Source organism: Dermacentor albipictus, chromosome 5 (genome assembly GCF_038994185.2).
Source record: "Dermacentor albipictus isolate Rhodes 1998 colony chromosome 5, USDA_Dalb.pri_finalv2, whole genome shotgun sequence".
In the NCBI taxonomy this organism is placed as follows: Eukaryota; Metazoa; Arthropoda; class Arachnida; order Ixodida; family Ixodidae; genus Dermacentor; species Dermacentor albipictus.
The window spans coordinates 112972046-112996299 of NC_091825.1; the positions used below are offsets into that span (position 1 = coordinate 112972046).

The 24254-nt window shown below is 53.8% G+C and overlaps 3 protein-coding genes across 6 annotated transcripts in view; 1 reads left to right on the forward strand and 2 right to left on the reverse strand.

Moving 5' to 3' along the window:
- Nucleotides 1-24254, forward strand: part of LOC135897048 (uncharacterized) — a 493987-nt gene that overhangs the window by 220257 nt on the left and 249476 nt on the right. The window lies entirely within an intron of this gene.
- LOC135897047 (transcription factor GATA-3-like) overlaps nt 1-24254 on the reverse strand; it is a 241240-nt gene that overhangs the window by 62215 nt on the left and 154771 nt on the right. For 2 of the 4 annotated variants that reach the window (XM_065425612.1, XM_065425613.1), the window contains exons 3-4: nt 8163-8744; nt 7153-7317 (exon numbers count right to left, since the gene is read on the reverse strand). In XM_065425612.1, coding sequence (XP_065281684.1) covers nt 7153-7317; nt 8163-8744 — 747 coding nt within the window. The remainder of the gene's footprint in view (nt 1-7152; nt 7318-8162; nt 8745-24254) is intronic. The other 2 variants (XM_065425616.1, XM_065425614.2) reach the window with 2 other exon arrangements.
- On the reverse strand, nt 17877-23969 carry LOC135897046 (uncharacterized). The gene is made up of 2 exons (XM_065425611.2): nt 23745-23969; nt 17877-23528 (listed from the first exon to the last, which is right to left on the reverse strand). Exons 1-2 carry the CDS (start codon nt 23967-23969, stop codon nt 17877-17879), a joined length of 5877 nt encoding a protein of 1958 aa, XP_065281683.2.

Consider the following 24254-nt stretch of genomic DNA (forward strand, 5'->3'; position numbering starts at 1 on the left):
TCCCCTCCAGTGGAGGAGCTCGTCGCCGCAATCTAGACTGGCGTTAAGGGAAGAATTTCTATACCTTACCCCTAGGCAGAAGGGAACCCCGGCTGGCGATTCTGGTGGCAACGGCGGACCTACCACCGTCATGTCTACAACGCGTCTCATAGACCCTCTGTTGCCTCAACTCACTTCTGCAAGCGCCAGTCACCGCAGCCTATGGGCTCACGTTACGGACACGCGAAGAGGGGTGCCCGGCTGGCGAGTCTGGGCGCGTATGTGCACACCATCGGTGCGTCATATATGCACGCGCCAAGCGCGGCCAAGGGCCAGCGGTGGCGGCGGCGGCGGCAAACTGGTTTCTCCCTTGCCAAAGCCAAGCGGCCGCGAGAGACGAACAAAGCAGAATTCCTGGCTCGGCCCGTTGTCCGACGACACTATTAATCTCTCTCGGGCGCGCGCGCGCATGTGTGTGTGCGTGTGTGCGCACACGCCGGTGAACACCGAGGCAGCACCGGCGGCCAGCCAGCTCAGCACCAACGGAACGCCCCCCCCCCCCCCTCCCCCAACTCTGTCCCTCTCCTTCGGTTGCTTGCATGCTTGCCGCTGTTGCGAGATGCGGAGCGACAGAGAAGAGGTTTCGCATGCTGGAAGCTCGCCCTTTCCTGGCTGCCTTGCGGCGTGCCCCCTACGCGCCCCCCCCCCCTCCCCGGGGGAGAGTCTTCTCCTCCTTTCGATGGTGGCTGTTGGTGGAGACGTCGGGACGGTTAGCGGGCGCGCGCGGCAGACATATCCGATATCCTCCCGTGTGCCAAATGGGATGAAGATGGAAGTCCGCCGAGGAGAGGAAGCGCAAGGAGTTCCCTGCCACGGAGATCGCTGACCGCCTCGCTTTCTTCGCCGCGGCCTCAGCTGCGAAGGTTTCGGGCGAAAAACCTGCCCTGTCCTCTCCTGTCCGGGTACGCGCGCCTGCGCAATGCAGCGTCGATCAACGCTAAATTAGATTAAACTGCTAAAGTATCGTTTCAAGGCTCTACGCGTGGCGTTAATTTAGCGGAGGAGGGTTAGTTATATGCTAGTCGGAGGACAACTAAACAAGAATCTATCTATCTATCTATCTATCTATCTATCTATCTATCTATCTATCTATCTATCTATCTATCTATCTATCTATCTATCTATCTATCTATCTATCTTGTTTTTTTGTCCATGTTTGACCACCTCTAACGTCCTTATGCAGTATAGGTTACCATAGCGTATTTTTTTTTCTTGGTTGTGGCGGCAATTTTGCTGCAGGCAACGTCTTCAAAACTGCGCAGATTGATTATTTGACTCCTTTTGAACACGATGCAGCCATTCCTGGTCGATAAACAGTTGACTGTATACCTGGGCAGACGCCGTCAAAACTCACGACGTCATGGCACACCTGGCGCGGTAAACTGCTGAGAACGGAGCGGTCTGGGTTCAAAGTCCCGTTTTGATATCTTTGCGACGAGATGCTGTTAAGATATCTTCTAGGTTGATCTCAAGTCTATAGTATGTCGGATAACTAATGATGTGCTCCCTTAAAAAGAAAGAAAGAAAGAAAGAAAGAAAGAAAGAAAGAAAGAAAGAAAGAAAGAAAGAAAGAAAGAAAGAAAGAAAGAAAGGAAATGACAGATTGGTAGAAAGACCCGAAAATTAGTACGAAGGGACAACACAACGCATAATTTTGCTGACACAACCTGCTCTTTGCTACGAAGTGGCCTTCTAGCATACATCTGCCAACGCGACTTCGCCTTTCGTTTCAAGACGAATTGACTTGAACATACATCCTTGTGCGTAACCGACTGAGGAATGAGTTAACATCATTTCCGTTTAGGGACAACGTATATTACTGCGACTTAAAGCGAGCGCAATTAGTCCCGCCCCCACGGTTCGAGTGGTTAGTAGCGCAGAATCGAATGCGTACTTAGTTAAGCTGCTCGACTTAGCGCGTAGTCGGATCCCTTCGTGTGCGAAAGCGCAACCGTGTCTAGTTACAAGAGCCGAAAAAATAAAAGAAAAAAACGGAGACGGAAAGAAAGAAAAGGCGACAAGGATACAGCGGGAGCGACGAAGGAGGCATTAATGATCGGGCAATTATCTGACCAGTTCACACAGCTATCCGTCTGTAACCTAGTTCTGGACGCCCGCCAAGGCGAGGCAGTCAACATTCGCGAGGTCGGAGCCGCGCCCTGTCCTTTGGGACGACATCGAGGTCGGCAGGCGGTACACGGTGCGGAGTTTGGCCGGCGGAGGACATATCGTCGTCGTCGTCTCAAGTCATCGCCAGCTATGGAAACAGCTGCTTCGAAATTGAGTCATTTTCTCTGACGATGTGGCAGCTAAACAGTTCCAAATACAACTGTCCTCAAAGCGTCTGTTCTCGATAAAATAACTCGGCGGAGGGCTTTGCATTTTCTTGCTTCGATCTATCATTGGTCGAGTGTGAATGGACGCGTTAGAGCCGAAGGAATTACGGGCGTAGGTTTTATGCATTGTTTATTTCCGCAAACGCGTCAGCCACGTTGTCGCTTTGTGCTCGGGCAACTCGAATAGCGTGCGAGTTTCTATAGAAGACGAAACTTGACCGCAGCGGATTTCGTTTCCATCTTTTCCTTGCAGTAATGCTTGGTCGACAGAAATGCCGAATTAGGATGTTTAGTGTTATTATTATTATTATTATTATTATTGTTGTTGTTGTTGTTGTTGTTGTTGTTTACAAACACTGATATCCACTTTTTGTGCGCTGGAGTACGTTATGCAACGTTTTCTTTCCCTGTGCCACTTGCTGCAATCGAAGAGGACCGACAGGGCCGGTCAGGCCCTGTCCACTGTCAAGCCACTGATGCAAATGCATTATGAGCATATCAAACAAGGAATGTCGTATAAAGCCGACGTTTCAAGGGGACTTGTCACTATCATAGCGCAGCAACTGCAAAAAAACAAAAGCAAAAAGAAATAAATGTCTTTTTTTTTGTACCTTTAGTTGCTGCCCTCACGAATGCTGGTTCTAGCGAAATTTGTTGTTTTACCACAGTCTATCGCTTAAAACCTCCCACCCTCTTCTGAAGTGCTGCCTCGTTTCGGGTGCAAATATAGAATTATAACTAAACAAACGACGGATACATTTCCAGCCGTCTCCGTTTCCAGATGGACGGGTTCGCGCACGTCGATCTGCGTTTAGTCCCCGTAGTTTCGTCAACTACGTCGAACGAGCCACGCAAATGATACCACGTGCAAGCCTCCGCTCCGCTCGGCTCGGAAGGGGGGGGGGGGGGACGTCTCGAGGTGCCAACGCTGCTGGCCGTCGTCGGAACGTTCCTCAACCGGATCTCGTTCCCCATCGACGCGCCGCCACCTCCACGCGAAGGCACGCCAGTTTTCTCGCCTGCGTCCAGCATCACACACACGCGCACGAGAGACTGCTGCTTGCTGCCGCGTCGTATGTATGTACGAATATACGAGCTCCCCGGCAGCGCTCTGCAAACGTGCCCGGGTGTTCGGTCCGACGGGAGCGAGAGAAGGGGGAGGGAGGGGGGCATCACGATCCAACTCTAGAGAGAGAGAGAGGCTGCGCGAGCATCGAGGAGCTGCAACATGCTCGGCCGCCGCCGCTTACAGCTCCCGGCCCGGTCTGGCCAGGCCGGCCAGCGGGGTGTTTCGCCGCAGCAACGCTGTAAATGAGCCTTTTCGCTCCTCGTCCACGCGGCACGAACGACGTCGGGCAAAACGAGCTGCCCCCCCCCCCCCCCCCACCTCCCGCAACCTCTTTCCTATCGAGCAAAGCAGTTACGCGTGCATGCCTCTTCAACCTCCCTTCCCTCCCCCCGCCGCCGCATCTCCTCTCCCGCCGTATAGGCGAACTGTTGTTGCGGCAACCTGCAATTACGAGGTCAGGCCAAAGCCAGGGTCGCCCTGGGTCCATCATCGCCTCTGGTTTGTGCCCTCCCCCTTCCCTCCAACACCGCGCCGTGAGAGTCAACCCCCCCCAAACCAATCCACCTTCCCTCCTTCTCTGTACGTATGAACTAAGAAAGGGAGAAGGGGATGGCGGGGTGGAGGGGCATGCCCAGTGTTCACCGCGCGATCGACGGCGTGAGCCCCATTGCTTTCTTTATTTTAACTGCCGATGCCGCTGCTTTCGTAGCAGCCATCTTCCCTTCTCAATCCCCCCCCCACGCCCCCCCCCCTTCCTCCCTATCTGCAGCGACGGCTACGACGTCGCTGCACGCCGTGTGTGTGTGTGTGTGTGCGTGTGTGTGCCTGCTGGGTGCAGCATTCACGCTGGGATGGCGCGCGCGCGCCCGCCGCGCGGTCGTAACGCTTAACAACCCCCCCCCCCTTCCCCGTAAGAAATGCAGGGTGAGAGGGAGGGAGGAAAGGGGGGGGTTATGGTTTGCCCTCGCGTCATGATCGAGGCATAACGCGAAATGAGCGCTCTCCCTTTGTGTGCTTTGCGCGCCCCGTGTTTTGGAGAAATTGTTCGAGCTCGTTACGTAAGAGTGCGGGGCAAAACGAGGAGTGTGTGTATACCGCGGCTGATGATTGCTCCTCGGGAATCCCTGTCCGCGTGTTTGCAAAAGTTATTGCCCCTCCACTTGGCCGGTTGCAGCGTTGATTCGCTTGTGAAGGTACGCGGGTTTCAGAATTATTGTTATGCGGTATAGAACTGGTGACTTGCGCTAGCAAGCAGATGTGCTTTCCTGGAATGCGAAAGGGAAGGGAAGGCTTCAGGAAGCGCTTGAAATTGGGATTCGATGGATGCCGTAAAGATGGGAAGGCATGTTTACATCCCTGTGACGTTCCGCGCAACAATATAAGGGAACCTCAGCTATTTGAATTCCCGAGGTTATGCCGAATGGATTCACCGATTCCCAGCGAGCCATTGCTTCTATTCATGTTGATGTTTCGGCCAGAGGGAAGTAGCGGCTTCTAACGCGGAAGCGAACAATCAATCACCAACGGTCACGCAAGGCGAGGTCAAGCACTTGCATAACAATAGTTTCGTGAGCAATGAACGAAATTGACAAAGCGTTTGCTCCACAAAATATTTGGCGCTGTTCTTTTTTCTTTCTTTCTCTCTCTCTCTTCTTGCTTGTTCGCCACGTTCGTTATAACACGTGCGTGCCTTGTGGCGGTTGTCCTCCAGTGCTCACTTTATCCTAACCAGCTTGCTAAATTTGCCATCCTAATGCGTAAGCGACCGTACTCTAATCAGCATTCGCACAGGGGCTTCCCAGTGAATCCTGGCTCATAGCTGGCCCCAGTCTGTCCATGTAGAGAATGCGCTTGGCTGCTGACAGACGCTACAAGAATGGGAACGTGCAACTGTGGCCTCAAGGTGTAACCGCCGGGCAAGACCGCCAGGCCAGGACCATTGCCTGTATGCATCCTCCAGGAAGAAGCGGATGCAGTCCGCCGCTCTTTGACGGAGCAGCAGCAGCAGCAGCAACAAGCGAATGGGCGAAGAGGAAATGGACCGCTGGGTGCCACGGCAGCACCTACGCCTCTCACGGATCCATCACGAGCACCAACTCGTCCCCTCCCCCCCGGCTGAATGGCGGCGCGGAGTGAGAAAAACGAACTCACTACCGACGTCGTACGCGCGGGCACAAAGAGGGCCGCCCGTGTAGGAATATAACGTCGCAAAAAGGTCCATTGAGAGAAAAACAATAATAAAGCAAGCGGCGCACAGAGACAGGCGGGCCACCCAATCACGAAACGACCGAAGCTTGCCAGGTACTCGCGCCGTCGTGAACGGACCATCTCGACCGAACGAGAGAGAAAAAAAAAGAAGGAAAGAACGGGGGAGAGCTGTGGAGGCGTGGGTGAAGCGGGGTGCTTCTCGCACATATACGTACAAACGTGCCGCACCGGCGCGGCTATATAGGAAAGAGATAGTATCGCGAGATCGCATGTTAGCAGCGGCCACTGTGGAAAAATGTGTGTGAGCGAGCGCGCGCGCCCTGAATGAGCGTCGGGAGAGAAATGCGCCATTCACACACACACACACGCGGTCGCGCGGATAAGAGTGCAGTGGCCTCTGTACAAAGGCGCAAGACTACGCCCCGTAAGGGAGACCCGAGTGAACTGAACAGCCGAGCCGCTGCGCCCTCCTGCTAAGAGGCGACGACGTCCCATGCCTCGCCGTTGCAACCGTACGGAAGCCATGAGAGATTTCGTGGGCGCTGGAAGGCAGCAGGAGAACTTTGCGCGGCTGCGTCTGGATATAACCTGCAGTTGACAGCGCGGGTTCCACAGACGCAGCCTTCAAAGTGTTCCGAGTGGCAGGTCTACAAGAGGGACAAGAGCGAGATTTTAGATGGTCGAGTTTTGTTTATAACGCATACGTTCGCATACCGCGTAAGTTGAATTAACCGCTGGTGTACAGAGCGATAACGGTGTGGAGGCAGCTGCCATTAAAGTCACGCTGTTCACGCTGAACCTACAGCGAACGTATGGGGCGAATAGCGTGCGAAGTGACCGGATTTCAATGCAAGTTCCAGGGAGGGAGATGGGAGAGCAGGCCGACAGTGGGTCAGACTAGGTGCGCTACAATTTGGCCTGCCATTCATCATTGCCAAAGGGAAGCAGAGGAAAGGAATGGTAAAGATGACGATGGACCCGATGAAGATGATTATGAACACGATCGGTTACGTTCTTTCTCCTCGCGTAATGTTCGCTCTTGCGCAAGAAACGAGCAATTTCAACACGAGCACATACGTATGCAAGCTCCAGGAAATAAACGATGCCCCTGGAATGAGGAGCCGGAGGTAACTTTTGTTCTCAATTCGAAGCCCGGACGTTGCGTACTTTTGTGTACGCTTTCAAACACTCCTTTTCTTTACCTAACCCAATCCGACGCGTTATAACGCGATCCGAAGAGTGTTTCTGGTTTCCACAGCGAGCCGTCTGTATAGTTTAGTCGAAGCCAAGCGCCTCGGTTTATGCGGTTCCCGATTTCGAACACGGCTGGGAGCATAGTCCGGTTAAGGGAGCGGGTCACTTGCGAACGCTATTGTTATCAAGGCGGCAACGCCCTCTCGGCCCTTGGTCCGTCGTCTCGGCGGGTTACACACGTAAGCTGGACCACACACAAACGTTTTCTTTTATCTATGTCGGGGCGCGGCGCGTGTCGCCGCTCACCTCCGAACGCCGAGATGTCAGACCGCGGTCCCGCTGCGAGCGCCTGGCTGCCGTTCCAGAAGTACGGCGCCGTGGATTGGTCGAGGGAAGCGAAGGGCAGCGACAGTTCTCGGCGAGAACTCGCGCCGCTGCCCGAGCTGCTCCCGCTACCGCCTCCGCTGGCGCCTGCGAAAGCGACCCGCGAGTCCTGGTAACAACGGCCCGCGCACGCGACAACATCGGCGGCGCACCTCTCTCTTGCGCGGAGGAAGGTGGCCACACCAAGACAACGACGGACAGTGAGTACAGGGGAGGACACAAGGTCAGAACACGCTGCCGGTTCCGGGTCAGAGTGAGACGGGGACGAAGGTGTCGCGGGGAGGCATTGCCACGGGCCTTCGGCAAGGCCTTTCGTTGACTGGCCTAACGCCCTGATTTACTATACTGCGGTGTTGCAGCGTATGTGGCTGTATGATCAGGAATGTTAGCGATGACAGGCGCACCCACAATTCCGTTCGGTGGAGCACCCGATAGTGGCACATGCGGGGATGTCCTGGACGCTTTTTGGGCACGCGATATGGATGTGAGCAATTCGCTGACCTTTCTATAGGCTTCGAACGGGAACGGACTCCCGACACTCCCGGCCATTCCCTCTGCTGGTACAAGACGGGACAAGCTTGGTAAGCGCGAACACTGCTAAATAAGGCTGTGAATTGTAATAGAACTGGGTGATTGAGTAAGCTTTGTTACGGCACTGTGCTAGTTTGCTCGCCATTTCAGCCCTGCCTCAATCTGACCAGAAACCGAGCGAGGGAGTTTGGGTAGTATGGGAAGAAAACCGGGCCCCTGCCCGGTTGGCGGCGCCAGCGTCGCAGTCGGGGTTTGCCGGCGGCGTCGGCGAAGTGCGTTAGTGGCGGCAGCAGCAGAAGTGGCTTGTTAGTAGTGGTAGTGGTAGCGTGAGGTGGCAAGTGCGGTGCGTGCATCATTCCTCGCTGGGCGTGCCGCCGCGTGGGGGCCGGCGTTCACCTTACCGGCGCTGGAACGTCCCTTGGTTCGGGGCTTGCTGACCTGGCCGTAGCCGTTGGGTCCCTGGAGTGCGTTGGACGAAGAGGACGAGTGCTGCTTGGCCGCGGCCAGCTGCAGGGGTGCGGCGTGGAAGCCGTGGTAGCCGGCCAGCTCGGACGGCGGCGCGCCCGGGTGGGGCACGTACGGGTGGGGGTAAGGGGGCGAGGAGGCGGGGAACGGTCCGCTACCTTCGCGCTTGCCCGCTCCGCCGCAGGAGGACGTGGCCGCCAGGGAGGTGAGCATGCCGGGCTTGTGGTCTTCGCCGCAGCCGGCGGCCGTGGCGTAGCCGGGGGCCTCGGCCGCGGCCGGGTCCGGCGTGGCGTCCTTGGGCGGCGTGGGCGGGAAGCTGAACAGGTGCGGACTAGAGTGCGAGGGCGCCGTCGGCGGACTGGGCTGCGGCTTGGCCGGCGGGAACGGGGAGCACCAGGCGGCGGCCCCGTGGTGCGGCACCATGGCCGCGGCCGCGGCCGCCTTGGCCGTGTCCGAGATCCACGGGTGCAGCGGGCTGTGGAAGTGCGGCCGGCACACCTGGCTGCTCGGCACGCGAGCTGCGAGGGGGAAGAGAGAAGCGAGGAGGTTGAGCCGCAAGAGCGTTTTGTGCGCGACGTCATCAGCATCAGTGTATCTCAGCATTCGGTGACAGTGACCGATTGCGATCGTGTGTCTATGCTCCTTCCCTTCCTTATCTCTACTTTGTTACCACTTTACCTCCCCCTCCCCTCTCTCCCCAGCGTAGGGTAGCAAACTGGATCTTTTTCTCTGGTTAACCTGCCTGCCTTTCCCCTTTCTTCTCTCTCTCTCTCTCTCTCTCTCTCTCAAAATAAAGTTCGATGTTCAAGTAAAATTCAAAGGTCATCTGAATGTGCAAGTATACCGGGCCCAGCAATATGCACTGAAATAGATGTTCGGGGCTCTTTGTCACGTCTCCTGGCAGCAGGAGAGAAAAAAAAAAACAAAAAAAAAGGCGCAGTTGAGAAAGCGTGGTCTAAATAGGTTAAGTAAAGCTGTCTGGGCAAGTCGCACTCTTGAAAAACGTATACTTATCGCATCAATCCCTAGACTAGGCGCGTGTATTTCCTGTACAAGCTACTACTTATCGCGCCGATCAAGGTATTTGTTTTGTTCGCACGTCGACACGCGTGTATACACATTCGCCGACCGTTGCGCTTACAAGTACCGCAAATCCACGTTTAGCAACTTCACGGTGAATATATACATAGGTATATACACGGGCGGTAGCTCGTTCGCTATATCGTTTGCACGGGGCAGGTCAACAGCTGGGGAGAGCGTTTTCAATTTCGTGCGGGAGCGAGGGCACCCGACTGCTATTACGATCGACAATCACCCGATCCATCACTGTTAGGGCAACTCGGCCGCGCGCCAGATTGGCTTCCTCAATGCCACCGCCATCGCGGTGGCATGGGAATACGGCGGGTGAAAACGGTGTTCCTGGGCCCCTCGCCTTCGGGGCGATTAACAGAAAACGTGCTGACGAGCTGGCTACCGAAACGAGAAGCCGCGAGAATTAACGAACTGCTGCTGCACATGGCGATTCAATTCCCAGGTATACCTGCCTAGCACTGTTTCAACTGTCGTGTTGACTACATTTCGCATGTATACTAGAAGTAAGGGTGCCGTAATATATATATAAAAAGGGAGAGGGAAGTCTCAGTCAGTTGCCAACGTTTTCGGACGAGAAACCACATCTTCACCCTGACGAAGAGAAGTCCTTGGTTGGTTGAAGACCATGTCACGCGCTTCACTCAGTCTGCGGAAGGTCCCAGTATATAGGGGCAGAGTAGAACTGATAATAAGCAATGCTGGATTCACTGCTTGAATCCAAACACAAGCCATTTTTTACATGTCGAAACGCCTGCAACGGGCTCGCATTTACCCCCGTCTTGTTCAACTTCAGTCGTGTTAGGTTACGCATATGTTGATTAGTTTGTTTAGCCTATTGAGACGACGTGCAGTACAAATACATACAACCAGTCTCGTGGGGCGAACTCAAACGCCGGTTGCCATGCTGTGCCTGCGTACAGCCTTCAGCTGGTCGCTCAGGCAGTCGCATCCTTCCAGCGCCCCGAACGTTCGACCTTCCGATTGCATCACTCGTTAGGCCTTTCCGCTACGCCATCATCACCCCGATCATCAGTGCTTCATATACTATCTGGCTTCCTGCAATACGTGTGGTTACCTCCTAATGTGGTGTCGGATTAAATGGCACGGGCTTGGTTGCTTCACCACGCGCGCAGCGCGCAAACTAGGTTTAGCTTACGACCGTGCGAGAGCTTGACGCCGAACCGATTGGAGGGAGGCCCGGAACTGACCGTCGAACCGCAATCGGGCCAGAAAAAAGTGCAAAACAAAAGATTGAAAAGAGAGCGCGACGGCTGTGTTCGCTGCGCCAAGCCACACGAGCACGTATAACGTACAAGCAGTGCAGAGAAGGTTGCATGGTTTCGCGGACGCGCATGCTACCACCCTGCTTTGCCATGGAGGGCACGTTTTCAGCGCCTAAAGCAGGCCTCAAGATTTACGGCAGCCAATTGGCCATTATTCGAGCAACGTGTACGCCGAAGGGAGGGGAAGTCGACGGCCCGGGGGCATGGCAAGAACGCGTGCTCCGGGAAAAGCCAGGAAACGTCGAAGGGGAGAGGAGAAGAAGAAGAAACAAAGAAACTGTTGCGGAGTTGGTTGGGGGCGAGAGAAAAGAGTGTGGTTAGATAAAGAGCTGGCTATATAGGAAGACAACAGGTATGTGGGAGAGGACGGAACGAGAGCTCTGGAGATTGCGCAGCGAACCTTTTAGAGACATGGCTTCGTCTGGAGTCAAGATCGCCGTCTGTCCCGCTGCTGGGAGCAACCCAACGGAAGTTGCGTATTTGTGGCTGCCCTCGTCCTTCGTGTTTTTTTTTAATCCTCTGTCTCGGCCGTCCGTACGGGCGAAATTGAGTAAAATATTAAAGGAAAGACATTCGCCGGTGTGAATCGCTGCGTGTCTGACGTAGCCTGACGGCCCTCGTGGTGCTACCTATAGCGGGCCACGAAGAATAAGTGACAGAGCGCGTATAGCGAGTTAAGTTAATACAATTTTAGTTTTCTCCTCGGTGTTCCTTGGTTTTGCGTATTTAAAGCAACGACTATCTTGACATTTATTGACGAAGCTGCCGTCTGCTTCTGAAAAAAAAAAAACGCGTTTTGTTTCCTAAAACCCGTCTGCGGAGATGGCTGAAAAAAAAAAATAAAGACGGCGTCCGGTGTCACATTTGTAGCTTTCAATTTCGGACAGTACCATTGTTTTGGACGCAAAAGTGAATATAACCTGAAGTCAAAACATTTTTTTTTCTAACTGCTAACTTCCCTCGACAAAGCACGCATTGCACAAGCTCTTTTACGCGTTTCGAGTCATCAGTGAATACGCATGTAAACTGTAGTTCAACTTTATACTAGAGACTACCACCCTGCTTGGCTTGATACGTCTGCGTCATCGCGGGTCCCATGCCCTCTGTCTCCAGAGTGAAAAGAAAGAAAGAAAGAACGAAAGAAAGAAAGAAAGAAACAAAGAAAGAAAGAAAGAAAGAAAGAAAGAAAGAAATAAAGAAAGAAAGACGCCCACTAGAGTGATGTTGAGAGGGGCGTTTCTCGAATACATGCGCAATATATATATATATATATATATATATATATATATATATATATATATATATATATATATATATATATATATATATATATATATATATATGGCCCTTTCGGTATATACGTGTAAAATCGTGAAATGGACATCCGCTGACCACGCCAGCGTGCCGCACGCATTTCCATTCCGGTCAGGCCAGCGCAGACCCCGACAACAGAGCCCGCTTCGAATAAGAAGAACAAGCGTATTGAGCCCGAGAAAAAAATGTCTCCGTGTCTCCGGAGGCTTTGGCGGCGCACACGCGAGAGCGTCGTCGTACGAGCCGACTTCATCCATCTCGCTTTGTGCCCGAGGCTTTGGCGCCGGCGTCGCGGCAGGGCAACAAGGCACCACCGCCCCGAAAGCAGAAACCCAGGCGTCGGGCGTATCGCCGCCGTAAGACTGCTGCGCTTTCTTTGCCAGGGTGCCCTTTAAGGACCGAACCAAACTGGCCGCTCCGTGGCACGGGTTTTGCAAGTGGCCGCGGGATTAAACGGCGCATAAGCTCCGTGGAAAGAGAGCGACCCCGCGAGTGACCGGACTCGGGAGTAAAGCACTCTGGTGGTCTACATAGCCCCGACGTGAGCGCGTGTATATATCAAACCTACGCGGGCGGTCTATAGGAGCTCGCCAGAACAAATGGGCGACGGGTGAGACGAGCTTTTCTATTGTTCCCTCTGTATACAGAGACCGGCCGTGCAAGTAGCGGATATCAATCCGTCCCACCTGGCAACTTAACATTTTCTGCATACCCAATAAGTGCAAAGAGGCTTGCTTTCTTTTTTTTGCAGTTTTATATAGGTTTAGATATACGCGCTGCGGCTTGGGAATCATGGGCGGCTGCCCATGGTGAAGCTATAACTCGTGTAGATTCTCTGCGTATTTCTGTAAATGCATCTCTACCTCCTGCTGCGCAAGCTAATGGAGCAGCTGATCATCTCGTTCACTTCACTCGTGCACTGGTCAAATCACTAGCGGCAAGTGATACTTAAATGCAGCTGATCCATAACCCCCTTGTGAGAAGTATGCTTACAGTTAAACGGTACAGTGACAACATTTACTCCCTATGAGTTCATTAACCACCGTGTCACTCTAAGATTCATTAACGAATTGGCTGCAAAGTTAACACCGTGGGAAGATGAACAACGGAGCATCGTTCGAAACGAGAGAAGCCATTAAGAACCACACACACTCTACAAACAATCGATACGGATGATATACTATCCTGCTATTCTTAAAAGCCTAAGCCTTTACTACCACCACTCTTTCTCTCTTTATCACCCTACTCCTTCCCCCGTGCATGGTAGCCAACCGGTACTACCTATGGTTAACCTTCCTGTCTTTCTACGCGTCCTCTCTCTCTCTCTTTCTCTTTGCCCCCCCCCCCCCTGCACAGGTGAATGCATGTCCTGCTCGCAGTGAAGTTCTGGCTGCTAACAACAACACTGTCGTGGACATGTCGGTAATTAGGCTCATCACCCCGTACAGTACCGTAAGGGAACTACTAGCATTTGAAAGCTCCACCATACAATCTTCCCTATTTCCTTGCCTGATGCTTCGTGTGAAGCAAACTTAGCACAACGTTCGCACTCTACACGCACGAACTTTATCGAAAACGTCGTCTCAAGATCAGCCGTGTGCTGTACGGTGTCGATATTTTCCTTCGAGCTGTACACCGTAAAAGCACGTGCAAGGGTGCAGCCACCTCCCCAGCCCTCTTCTCCAGAGTCGTGGGAAACGGCATTTCGCATCTCGTACACAGCCGGGCGGGCGCACCACGTAGTCATATACTACGAGAGGTTGGAGAAAGAAAAGGAAGGGGGGGGGGGAAGCTTCTGGTGCCGGTCCCTCTTCCGGCCAGCCACCGCGGCGGCGTCAGCGGCGTTCTCCCGGCCCACGTCCTTGCTACGACCGGCGGCGAGCTATACTAATTCGGACTCGGATTTCCCCCCCAACCGCACCAGCAGCGCACGAGCGAAGCAGGCCCCTTTCCTTCCGAGTACATACAGGGAGAGAGATATACAAGACTGGCCGGCCCAGTGAGGACCCCGCGAAACAAAAGCGGCGCGAGCACCGCACCTATTTGTCTTCCGCTGTAAAAAAAGAAAGAGCGAAGGCTGCAGGATCTCGACGCGGTTGCACTCGCGCGATCGCCCTGCCTGAATCGAGAGCGCGCGCTCCGTTCGTGCAGAGGATCCTTCCGGCGTCCATTTATCGCGCGTCGTCGACGTTTAAGTACACGAGTCCGTGCGTGCGTGCGTGCGTGCGGGCCTATATACTATAGCTCTGTGGCCCTATACGTTGCGCGATGAACCAACCCCCACGCCGCACGTGAGTACTCATTCCCTCCGCCGGTCGCCGTTGACGACGACGTCGACGGCGACGTCGGTCGACGGCGCACCCCCCTCCTCCCCCTCTCCCTTCGTCCAATCGGCCGATTGCGGTGCGTGACCCGACCCCGCCGGGTGCGCGCACGTGCTCCTTGTGGCCAGGGCCCTCGAATAAAGAAACGCAGCAAGCCAAAAAAAAAAAATGAGGGGGAGGGGGGGGGGCGTAGTTGGAAGGCGGCCGCGACCTCCGGTCTGCAGAGCCGCAAACTCGCCGTCGACGCGGACGCGGGCACGTTCCGCGGGACCACCGAAGCGGACAGAGAGAGAGCGTTGGCGCGGCGTCGTGGTGACGTGACGTGAAATCCGCAGACCTCGTTGGTCGACGCGCCAGTGCGCTGTAGCTCGAACGTGGACGTCTTCTGAGCTGGAAAACTGGCCACCCACTTACACGGCACTAAATACTTTCTTCAGTTCGTCATTTATCTTCTTTCTCTTTCTTTATTTTCTTCAGAGTTGGGGAGGCTGCAGTGGAATCCTAGCATAGCCTCGGTTATAGAGATTAGGTTCATAATGGCTTCCTTGCTTTCCGTTGTGAAATTTTGTAAACGTTATTTCTTTTTTTCTCTTTTTTATTGCGCTTTTCAAGCATAAATCAGCTAGCAGGTGGAGGAGGAGGAGGAAGAAAAAACTTTATTCAGGTCCTGTACAAGGTGTTGCCACGTGCCTGGCTAGTCCCCATGTTGGGACCGGGAGGTCAAGCCTCCTAGCCCTATCACGGGCGTACTGGACAGCCAGAATTTGAGGGATATGATCGTGGGATGTAATCAGTCCCGAAAACCGATTCCTGGAAGTGCCAGGGCCGAGCGACCCACACTCCCAGAGCATATGCTTAAGAAGCCCCAGTACCTACAGAGAGTTACTCTGCTGTGACCTCAGTACTCGAGCAGTCGTCCGGAAACCGGACAGATCACTGAGAGTGCTGGCGAGATCTAGCTCGCTCACTCTTGCAAAATTATCGAGAGTTCGCTCCGCAGGCGTGGCGGAAGCCCAACCCTCCAACCCCCCCCCCCCCCCCCCGCCCCTCGCGAGGAGCAATGTCGTATTCAGAAGGGGAAAAAAAATAATAAGAGAAAGCTTATACATACCTGCACGGCAAACAGCTTCAAACCGTTTTTTCCGTTATACCGTTTTAAACATTCCTGTGCAGCCTGCCCGGCTTTCCTTGTTTACCTGACATCGCGCGGCCTTCGAATTTCCCGAGCTCCCGGACGTCACCAGATTAATGCCTCCTGCATTCCCGCCTTCTACCACCGGGTTTTCTCGGAATACCAGCAATGGCTTATGACAAGTTTGTTGTCAAATTCTCAGAAAAATATAGAATGGAGGCAATAAAAAGGAAAAGTAACAACGCTGAAATCTTACGTCAAACACACACACATACGCACAGAGAGAGAGAGAGAGACTTTGGTGCGACACACATACGGCCGTGCGCCTTTCCATCGTTCGTGCCAAAACCTTTCTCACTGCTTCGTTTCAAGCGGCCCAAAGAACCATTAGTATTCCGTTCACGTGTCCGTTCTCTTTTTGTTTTCTTTCTTCGCTCTTGCTTTCTCGCTGGCTGCCGAGCGCTGAACAATGACTGTATAGACTCGTCGGTCGAGACGCCTCGCGTTGACTCGCTCGGCGGCAAGACCTCCCGCAATACTGGGTGCGCCACGGGAGTCGCACCGCGGTGCCAACTCAGCTTGCCGGATACATCTACTACGTTATGCGTGTACTAAGCGAAACTTTGCGAGCAAAAAAAACGCCTGCCGCGGTGGTTTGTTGGCGAAAGCCGCATTTCTTTCGCCAGAAGCAATGGAGGGACGTCACGCGAGGTACACTTGCTCATTCCTTTAGCACCCTTTCTATGCATGCACTGACGGTAGTTGCTGAAAAAAGAAAAGTTATTGCACACCGGTTCGTTACAACGAATCGTTCGGGAATGTTCTCACGGTCTGCGGTTCCGCATCGGTTTCTGGAGTGAGGGTGAACTACACGCACGACGTTTACAGCTTTCAAATGAAATTCAGGAAGGACAAAGAGTAGAACGTGACTGAATGCAACGACGCTGAGGCGGCCGCATTTCGATGAGGGCGAAGTTCAAAAAAAAAAGAAGAAGAAAGAAAGAAAAAGAAACATCCGTGTGCTGTGCATCGAGCGCATGTTAAAGATGCCCAAGTGGTTATTATTTTCGGTGTCCCCAACTATAAGGCGCATACCTCATAATCAGATCGTGATTGCCGCTCGTAAAACTCCACCACATAAATTGAAACGACTCCCTAGATTCACTCGATTCAGCCTTTTTTAGAGCGCAGCTCTTTGGCGTCCGTTCCTGGGTTTCGCGTCGTCGTCGGCGTTGTCGGCCTCGTAACCAGCTCCGCCCCCCTTCGCTGGAGTGGGAGACGAAGGACGCGAGCCGCGAATGGCGGAGACCAATGAGAGCGGCCCCTTCAGTGACGTGCGCGCGCGATGCTGGTGTCATGCGGACCCTCCTTACGGCTCGATGCGCACTCGTGTCTGGTCTCAGCCGATCCGCTCGTTTCGTACTATCGTCTGCTCGCGCCACAGCTCTCGCCCGCGCCTGTTTGGTTCTGTTGGGTCGGTCTCGTTCGCGCTTGTTTTGGTTGTTATTGCGTGAGATTGTTTCTTAATTGATTGTATGCGCTATGCGAATTGTATAGTACTTTCTGGAAGCCATGCGGCACCAGCGATCACACTGGAACCTTTGACGAGTCATGTATAAACGCCGGCTCGCTTGATCCGCAGATCAGATTTTCGACCATTACCGACTCTGCTACATGTCTCTCTCAAATTCTTTGCTTCAAAATATCGCGAAATGGAAACACGTATAGAGCTGCGCTCAAATTTCGCATTAGGGAGTATCGTAATCGTCGGATATTTTTTTTCCCTTTAAATGTCAGCGTATTTCTAGTTCATCGACAAACCAGTAAGTAATCCAGAACATGACGCCATCCAAATGTCGTGAAGTCACGAGATGCTATTTCGCACGGGAGCATCCAAGCCAGCGTTTCCGTCTTGCCTCTCTGCCAGCTTCCAAAATACTCCGCTTAAGGGAAGACTGACGTTTGCAGTATTTCGGAAGTGTTTTCATTTGCTGGTTCAGCTTACCTAACACTCCTCCTTAATGTGCGTTCAAGTTGCTACACCCTAGAGAGACATAGAGAGAGAGAGGGCAGGGATACTAAATACAAAAAATTGGAGGACGCTTAAGCTTCGCCTTCAAGAGTGGAACGCGATAGCGTTATTGCACCTCGTTCGCACCGCCCACTCATTCGCTCGGCATGGTCTTGAGTCACACAAAGACATACTTTTCATACACAACACTTCCAAGTGCACTGTACAACTTTTTCCTAATTATTAGTTCAAACCAGTGCTTCTCACAATCTACATTATCGCACTGTGTTGTGCACAGTACAACGTTTCTTGTTGCCGTGTTCCTTTAGCGTTCACACGCACTGAGTATGTCGGTCAGTCAGCACACACATACACACACACCAAACTGGCATTTTCACTCATCGTAGTGTAAGTCATTGTGGACTCCTTCAAATCGTTCTTCTGGCATAACACACCTGGATGAATGTCGTTCGTTGTCTTCAAGAGCACTGTCATCACGCTATGATTGCGGTAGTGTCAACAGCACCCGTATCAGCATCATCTGCATTGGCACCTCCTCTGAATTCAATTGGTGCCTCATCTGGTCTGCGTTCTATTGCTTGTTCTCGCTCCCCTTCGACTTGTTGATCTTCTGTTGGCTTTTTGCGGCCGACCGCAAGAAGCATCGCCTTATGGTCTGTGAAATGGCAACTGCAGTACTTGACCTCTTTAACCGTGCCCTGGTTATGGAACGCGAGATCTATACACGAATTGCGGTTGGTCGAAATTGCGTTCATAGGAGTAGCCATCTGCAAACCAGCCCGCACGTGTAGCATGTCCGGAAATGTTCTAGATATCCGAACGTTCTGATTGAAGTCTCCGACAACCAACAAGGTCTCCTTCCCAATCCAGGGCTGCAGCTCTCTCACGATAAGGTCTGCCGCTGCCGTCTCACCGGTTCCGGGCGCGATGTATATACACGCAATTACCACACTGCCAAGTCGCACAGCACAAACTTCACCGTACTCGTAGACCCGTTGGACCAGGAAAACGTCCTCCGCCTGCACCTCTCGTTTGACATAAATGGCCACACCGGCAGCGCGGTTGTCGGAGCGCTTCGCCGCACTGATGCAGCGATACCCATCGATGTCGTAGGGAGGCTTCCGGTCCATCCAGGTCTCGGTGAAACACAGTACGGTAGTGTTTGCGAGAACAAAATCCTTGGCGACGTCCAGAGAGTGTGCACCCAGGGAGCGCACGTTGACACAGCCCACGGTGACAAAGTACTCTGCCAGCATCTTGTTGCACTCGGCAGTGATGGTCTGGAGACGATGGTTGCCGAGTCTCCTGAACTCGTCGGCAAGAGCGCGATCCGGGTTTTCCTTGAAATGGTGGAAGCGATGGTCGTTGTCCTTGTTCGTCAGGTACAACCCGTCGATGGTAGTAACCCTGCTGAGAGCGACGTACACGAGCTTCTGATTGTGCGACTTTGAGTAATCTACCACAGCCTCATCGTAGGTGCCACCCTGAGATTTGTGAATGGTTATTGCGCTCGCCTGGACCACGGGGAATTGCTTGCGCCTGACGGTTATGTGGGCCAGATCATGTCCTTTCAAGTGGCACCCGATGGTGATGAGCTCGATGGGAACCCAATTACTGCAAATGTCAGGATCGTTGGCTCGGTAGCGTCGTCCCTTCAGCAGGGCAGCTGCGCCCACACCAGTGGGAAACTCTATCCATAAGCGCAGGGGGTTGTCGTCTGTGTCCCTTTGCACAAGCCTGAGGATCCCCACACTACCATTGACAAGGCTGTCCGATACGTCGATGTTCCGTATGACCATGTAGGGCTTCTCAAGGCATAGCAGGATGTTAGGGGCCAAGTTGGCCATCTGAACTTTGGACATGGTGGCGACTCTGACCTTGGCGTGCGTGTACTCCTCGTCGGACCTGTGCCCACAAATGGTGTCTGTAGCCGGGCAGTGTATCGCGTATTCGGCACACGCCTCGGCGGTCGCGATGTTAAAGGCGTCAGCATCTTTGTTTGTGTAGAAGAGGCGCACTCCGGATGGGCACTTGTTGGCGGCTTCTTCGGTGGTCACAAAGCGGCTTTCCAAGAGAGACACCTCGTCCACAGTTAGCCCTATCCCGTCCCCGATCTTGGTCAGTATGGTGGCAAACCTCGCGTCGCTCTGGCGCACGACATCTTTGAGTTGGAAGTAGGAGAGGTTATGCCACGGCATACTTTCCGTATCAAAGACACTGTGGTGCAATTTAGACCTCCTATACACCTCAGCTGCTCTGACCGGCGGAAGCTGCCTCAAGTCGCCGCATAGGATGACATCGAATCCGCCAAAGGGTTCCGTGTACTTAAGGGAGATTGTGCGAAGTCTGCGATCAATCAGCACAAGCGTGTCCGCCGACATCATACTTATTTCGTCGATTATGACACACTTGACGTCTTTGAAGATGCAGCGGAATGAATTAGCGTCACTCGAGCTGAGACCCCTGTCCGGATTCTTGCCAGATACGACGAGTTTGAAGGCGGCATGCACTGTAACTCCACCGATTGCCACGGCTGCTTTGCCGGTGGTCGCACAGGCGACGAAAGAGTTGATGCTCACATCCCGGTTTCCACTTCTGAAATAGCGGTTGTAAACGTCCATTATGGTGCGTAGCACGAACGTCTTGCCACAACCGGCTGCTCCGGTAAAGAAGACTTGCAAGGGCTCCGAGTCGGGCGTGGTCAGGCGATGAATGACTTCGCGCACGATCTCAAATTGGCCCGCATTCATCATCCTCATTCGATGTAAGTAGACGTCGGTGGGCATGATGTCCGTGCGCATCTGGACGGCTGGACATCTCGCGGCAGCCGCTTGAGCACTCTCGCGCTGAGCCTGTTGCACGGCCGTTTCTTGGCCAACCTCGCCGAGGATGTCGGAGTCGTCATTTACGTCCACGAGTAGATCGGTCATCCTGCGCCCCACCTCTGCGTGTGTGTCGAAAGCGTCTCGCTGAGCAACTTCTTCGTTGATTATGTTCTTACAAAGCTCTTCCATTTCTGCAAGAACAATGTGAGGACTGCTGAAGCGAGCTTTGACAGCCAGGATTTCCGACACGCAGCTGTCGTAAATTTCGACGAACTTGTTATTGTCTAGGATATCCACCTCGCGCTGAAATGGGTGGAAGAGAAGCACGTGCTCGCGCTTAAAGTTGAGCACGTCGGACACTGAATAGGCGTGGTAGCGAAGAACCGCAGGGTGTGCTCTCGGTCGGCCGTTGTCGTTGAACGACGTCAGGTGTTCGGCGTACGTGAGCGCAGCTTGATCTTCCGGGCGGTCCTCATACTTCTGTATGGTCGTCTTGCACCACACGTCTGTGCTGCTCTCATCCAACCCATCACGATCCATCAGCTCCCGACTCTTGCGGATGCGAACTCTTTCCTCCGGCCACGAGGTGTTGGCTGTGACCACGACGCGACTCGCGTGCGACATGCCGAGGCCGAGCAGATACCAGGCCGCCTCCTGCGCGGACATCTCTACTGCTTTCAGCATCTTCACGCTGAGTTGTCGGAGGGCTTGGGTGTAGGTTACACTCGAGTGTGGAGATTCGTCCACGACTGCACGGAGGTCCTTGTGCAGGTTCGACATGCCTCGGTTTGCCTTGTTCACATATTCGACCACGTATGCCGCACACGCGTACACATCTAGGACGATCTGTAGGTCCATATTAGAGTTCAGTACAGACGCTATCCACGGGTTGAAGAAATTGAAGTGAACCTGATCACAATTCCTTTTCAACATCAGAGTCGGGCGGGAAATGCCGGCACGTAGAATTGTAATGTACTCTTCGGCATCTGCGACGTTATTGTGGCGGCGCATATCCTCGATCGACTCGTAGACTGTTGTTTCAAGAGCGGTGTGAATGTTGTTGTATCTCTCCTTCAACTTTGTGCGAGACTTTTTTTCTTCTTCAGTATGGGCAGGCGGAAGTGGGATGATCACTCGACTTTCTTCCATCGGCCAGAAAGGCGCGTTAAACCGACATTTTGTTCTGCCGTTCTTGTAACACGTCTGTGTGTGCTGGTGCGTCTGACAGCGAGGTCTATGAAGGCTTTCGGCGTCCAGAGAGATTAAATGTTCGGCCATACGAACTGTTTCGGGCATTTGCGGGCCAAGCTCCTCGTGGGGCGCATTCTCGAGCCAGAGCAACAGATGAGCGTGAGCACTGCCCCGATGTTGGAATTCAATGCGTTTGAAGTACTCCTTGACCACATAGGGGGCGAACGGAGAAAGTGTCTTGTGTTGCAGAATCTGCATTATCACCCGCACTATGTGATCGAAGTACACTGAGCACACCACCGGGTCATCGCTCACGAGCATGGACTTTTCACAGAGGCGGAGCTGTTCGAATGGCACTTGCGGATGGTTTGGATCTATGTGAAGACGTTGTAGGAGCCTCATCAATCCGTCCCAGTGTATTTCAGAGGCAGACAGAGTAAGGAACGCAGTTGGCTTACCGAGCTGGCGGATCATGGCAAACACGTCTTGCTTGCGTCGGTGCCAGTACTGGACCGTGTTTGGCACCCCGTTCATGAACGCCATGTCATGATCCACCGCGTTCTCGACAAATTCTCGGTCGTTCAGCTGCGCCTTTGTTACAACGGCCATGCCAGATGTGTTCCTGAAGAAGACGTTTACCGACGATGCAACTCGCGTACGCATTACTTTAGCTGCCATATAGAGCACGTGGTAAGCTGTCGCACCCCTGCGGTCAGTTCTCCGACATTCGCTCGATGCCATGGTGTAGACACTAGGCTTGCTGTCTGGGCTGATATTTCGAGGCTCACCGAGGTAGATTTGTGGAAATGACAGCTCCTCCGCGTGTTGATCATAGACAATGCTGACGGGTGTTATTCCTTCCCCTGGCGCCACAACCAGAACGTTGCTGTCGTCGATGATGAGTGTCTGTTGACCGAGCGACATGGCCAATGCTGTCTCCATCGGATTATGGTGGTCTACAGGATCGTCTATACGCTCGGCATTCTCGTCGCTTGGCTCTACCAGCTTGTCGCACAATTTGTCTGCCTTCTCTCGACTGATTCGGATGCCATAGTAGCGATACAACGTAGACTTCTCCAGGAACACAAGCCAGGGAAGCAACTCAGTCTTCTTGACCATGCCACGAATGTACACACTCTTGTATATCATCCGGCGCTTAATGTGAACACACAACGCTTGATCTTCTTCGACATCTCGAGGCAGCATTTGGACCGTTGTGTCGACGTTGATAGGCACGTTCACAATCGGACCTCTGATGGCGAACTGGCCGCTGTTGCTGTACAGCAACCTCCGAATCTGCATAAAGGGGATCCGCGGTGACACAAGTCGCTCACTCACGAGATCAATGTTTGGTAAATGCGCCGGCTTAGGTGGGTACGCATAGCCATTCGTAGTGGAGTAGTTAGGAATGCGATTTCGCCGGATGGTCTGCATGCAAGTGCGACACACCTCGAACCCAGAAACATCCGTACGAAATGCGTCGGCAACCAATGTGGCATGCGCTTCTGGAAGAGGCTTTAGGTCGTTCTTGTGCCAAAGCCGATCGCACACAGAGCAAGAGTAGCCAAATGGATTCTGTGTGAAGCGTTTGTGAAACATGTTTGTCGCACTCGCGTGCAGACTTAACCTTTCCCGCGCTCGTTGTTCTGCCTCGGCTCGTCGCCTTAGTCGCTTGGCCTCGGCTTCCCTGGCTCGAATTTCTGGACAGTCTTGCCGCTGTTGTCGTCTGGCTTGGGCCTCATTCGTCCGCAACTCCGAGTTTTCCTGCCGTTGTTGGCGCCGGGCGTCGGCCTCACGTGCTCTGAACTCGGGGTCTTCCTGCCGCTGCTGACGCTTGGCCTCAGCTTCACGCGCCCTCAGTCCAGCATCTTCTTGCCGCTGTTGGCGCCGGGCCTCGGTCTCACGTGCTCTGTACTCGGGGTGTTCTTGTCGCTGCTGACGTTTGGCCTCAGCTTCACGCGCCCTCAGTCCAGCATCTTCTTGCCGCTGTTGGCGCCGGGCCTCGGCCTCACGTGCTCTGAACTCGGGGTCTTCCTGCCGCTGCTGACGCTTGGCCGCAGCTTCACGCGCCCTCAAATCAGGATTTTCTTGGCGCTGTTGTCGCCTGACCTCAGCTTCCCGCGCTCGTATTTGGGGATTCATGTCACCGCGCTGGCGTTTGATCTCAGCCTCCCTGGCTCTCAGCGCGGCGTTTGATTGCCGTTGCTGCCGTTTGGCTGCGGCTTCCCTTGCCGTTCGGCATGCATCTTCGGCACGTTTAAGCCGCATTGCCTCAGCCTCCCTTGCCCTTAATTCCGGGCTCACGGTCCGCCGTTGCCGTTTCGCCTGAACCTCTCGTTCCCGCAGCTCGGCGTTCCCACGCCGCTTTCGTCGCATGGCCTCAGCATGGCGAGCTTTGGTCTCCGCCTTCTGTGCCTCCGTCTTGCGTGGCCTTCCTCGTGGTCGAACACCAGTTGACGGAGATGGTCCATCAGTACTCGCCGGCGAGGAAGACACTGATGAGCAAGACACTGTAGCGCGCCCGGTACTGGTAGACGGCGCCGCTTCCATCACACGCGTCTCAAGAGCGAGCGCGCAAGGCCCTGCAATACAACACCCGTCGACCTGCCAAGGAGTGTAAGACAATGCGCTACGGCGCAGCAGTCACTGATGAGGCGCCCCGCGTCGCACTTTGCACTCAGGAATTACGCGGTGAGCGCCGAGCAACGCAGCGTTTGGCGCGGCAACGAAACGTGCGCCTGAGCAAGCGGAACGAACCAAAGAACTCGGTGTCTCGGAGGGAGAAAGCCGGCCAGTAACGCGCCATGAAGGCGGACGCGATCATGGGGCTGACGC

Bases quoted from the DNA above. Each gene is read 5' to 3' on its own strand.
- LOC135897046 (XM_065425611.2), bottom strand. From the start codon at position 23,969: ATGGAAGCGGCGCCGTCTACCAGTACCGGGCGCGCTACAGTGTCTTGC. The intron at 23,529-23,744 runs GCGAAACGGCAA...CGGGAAGCTGAG, and splicing joins TGCGGGAACGAGAGGTTCAG to GTCAGGCGACAACAGCGCCA.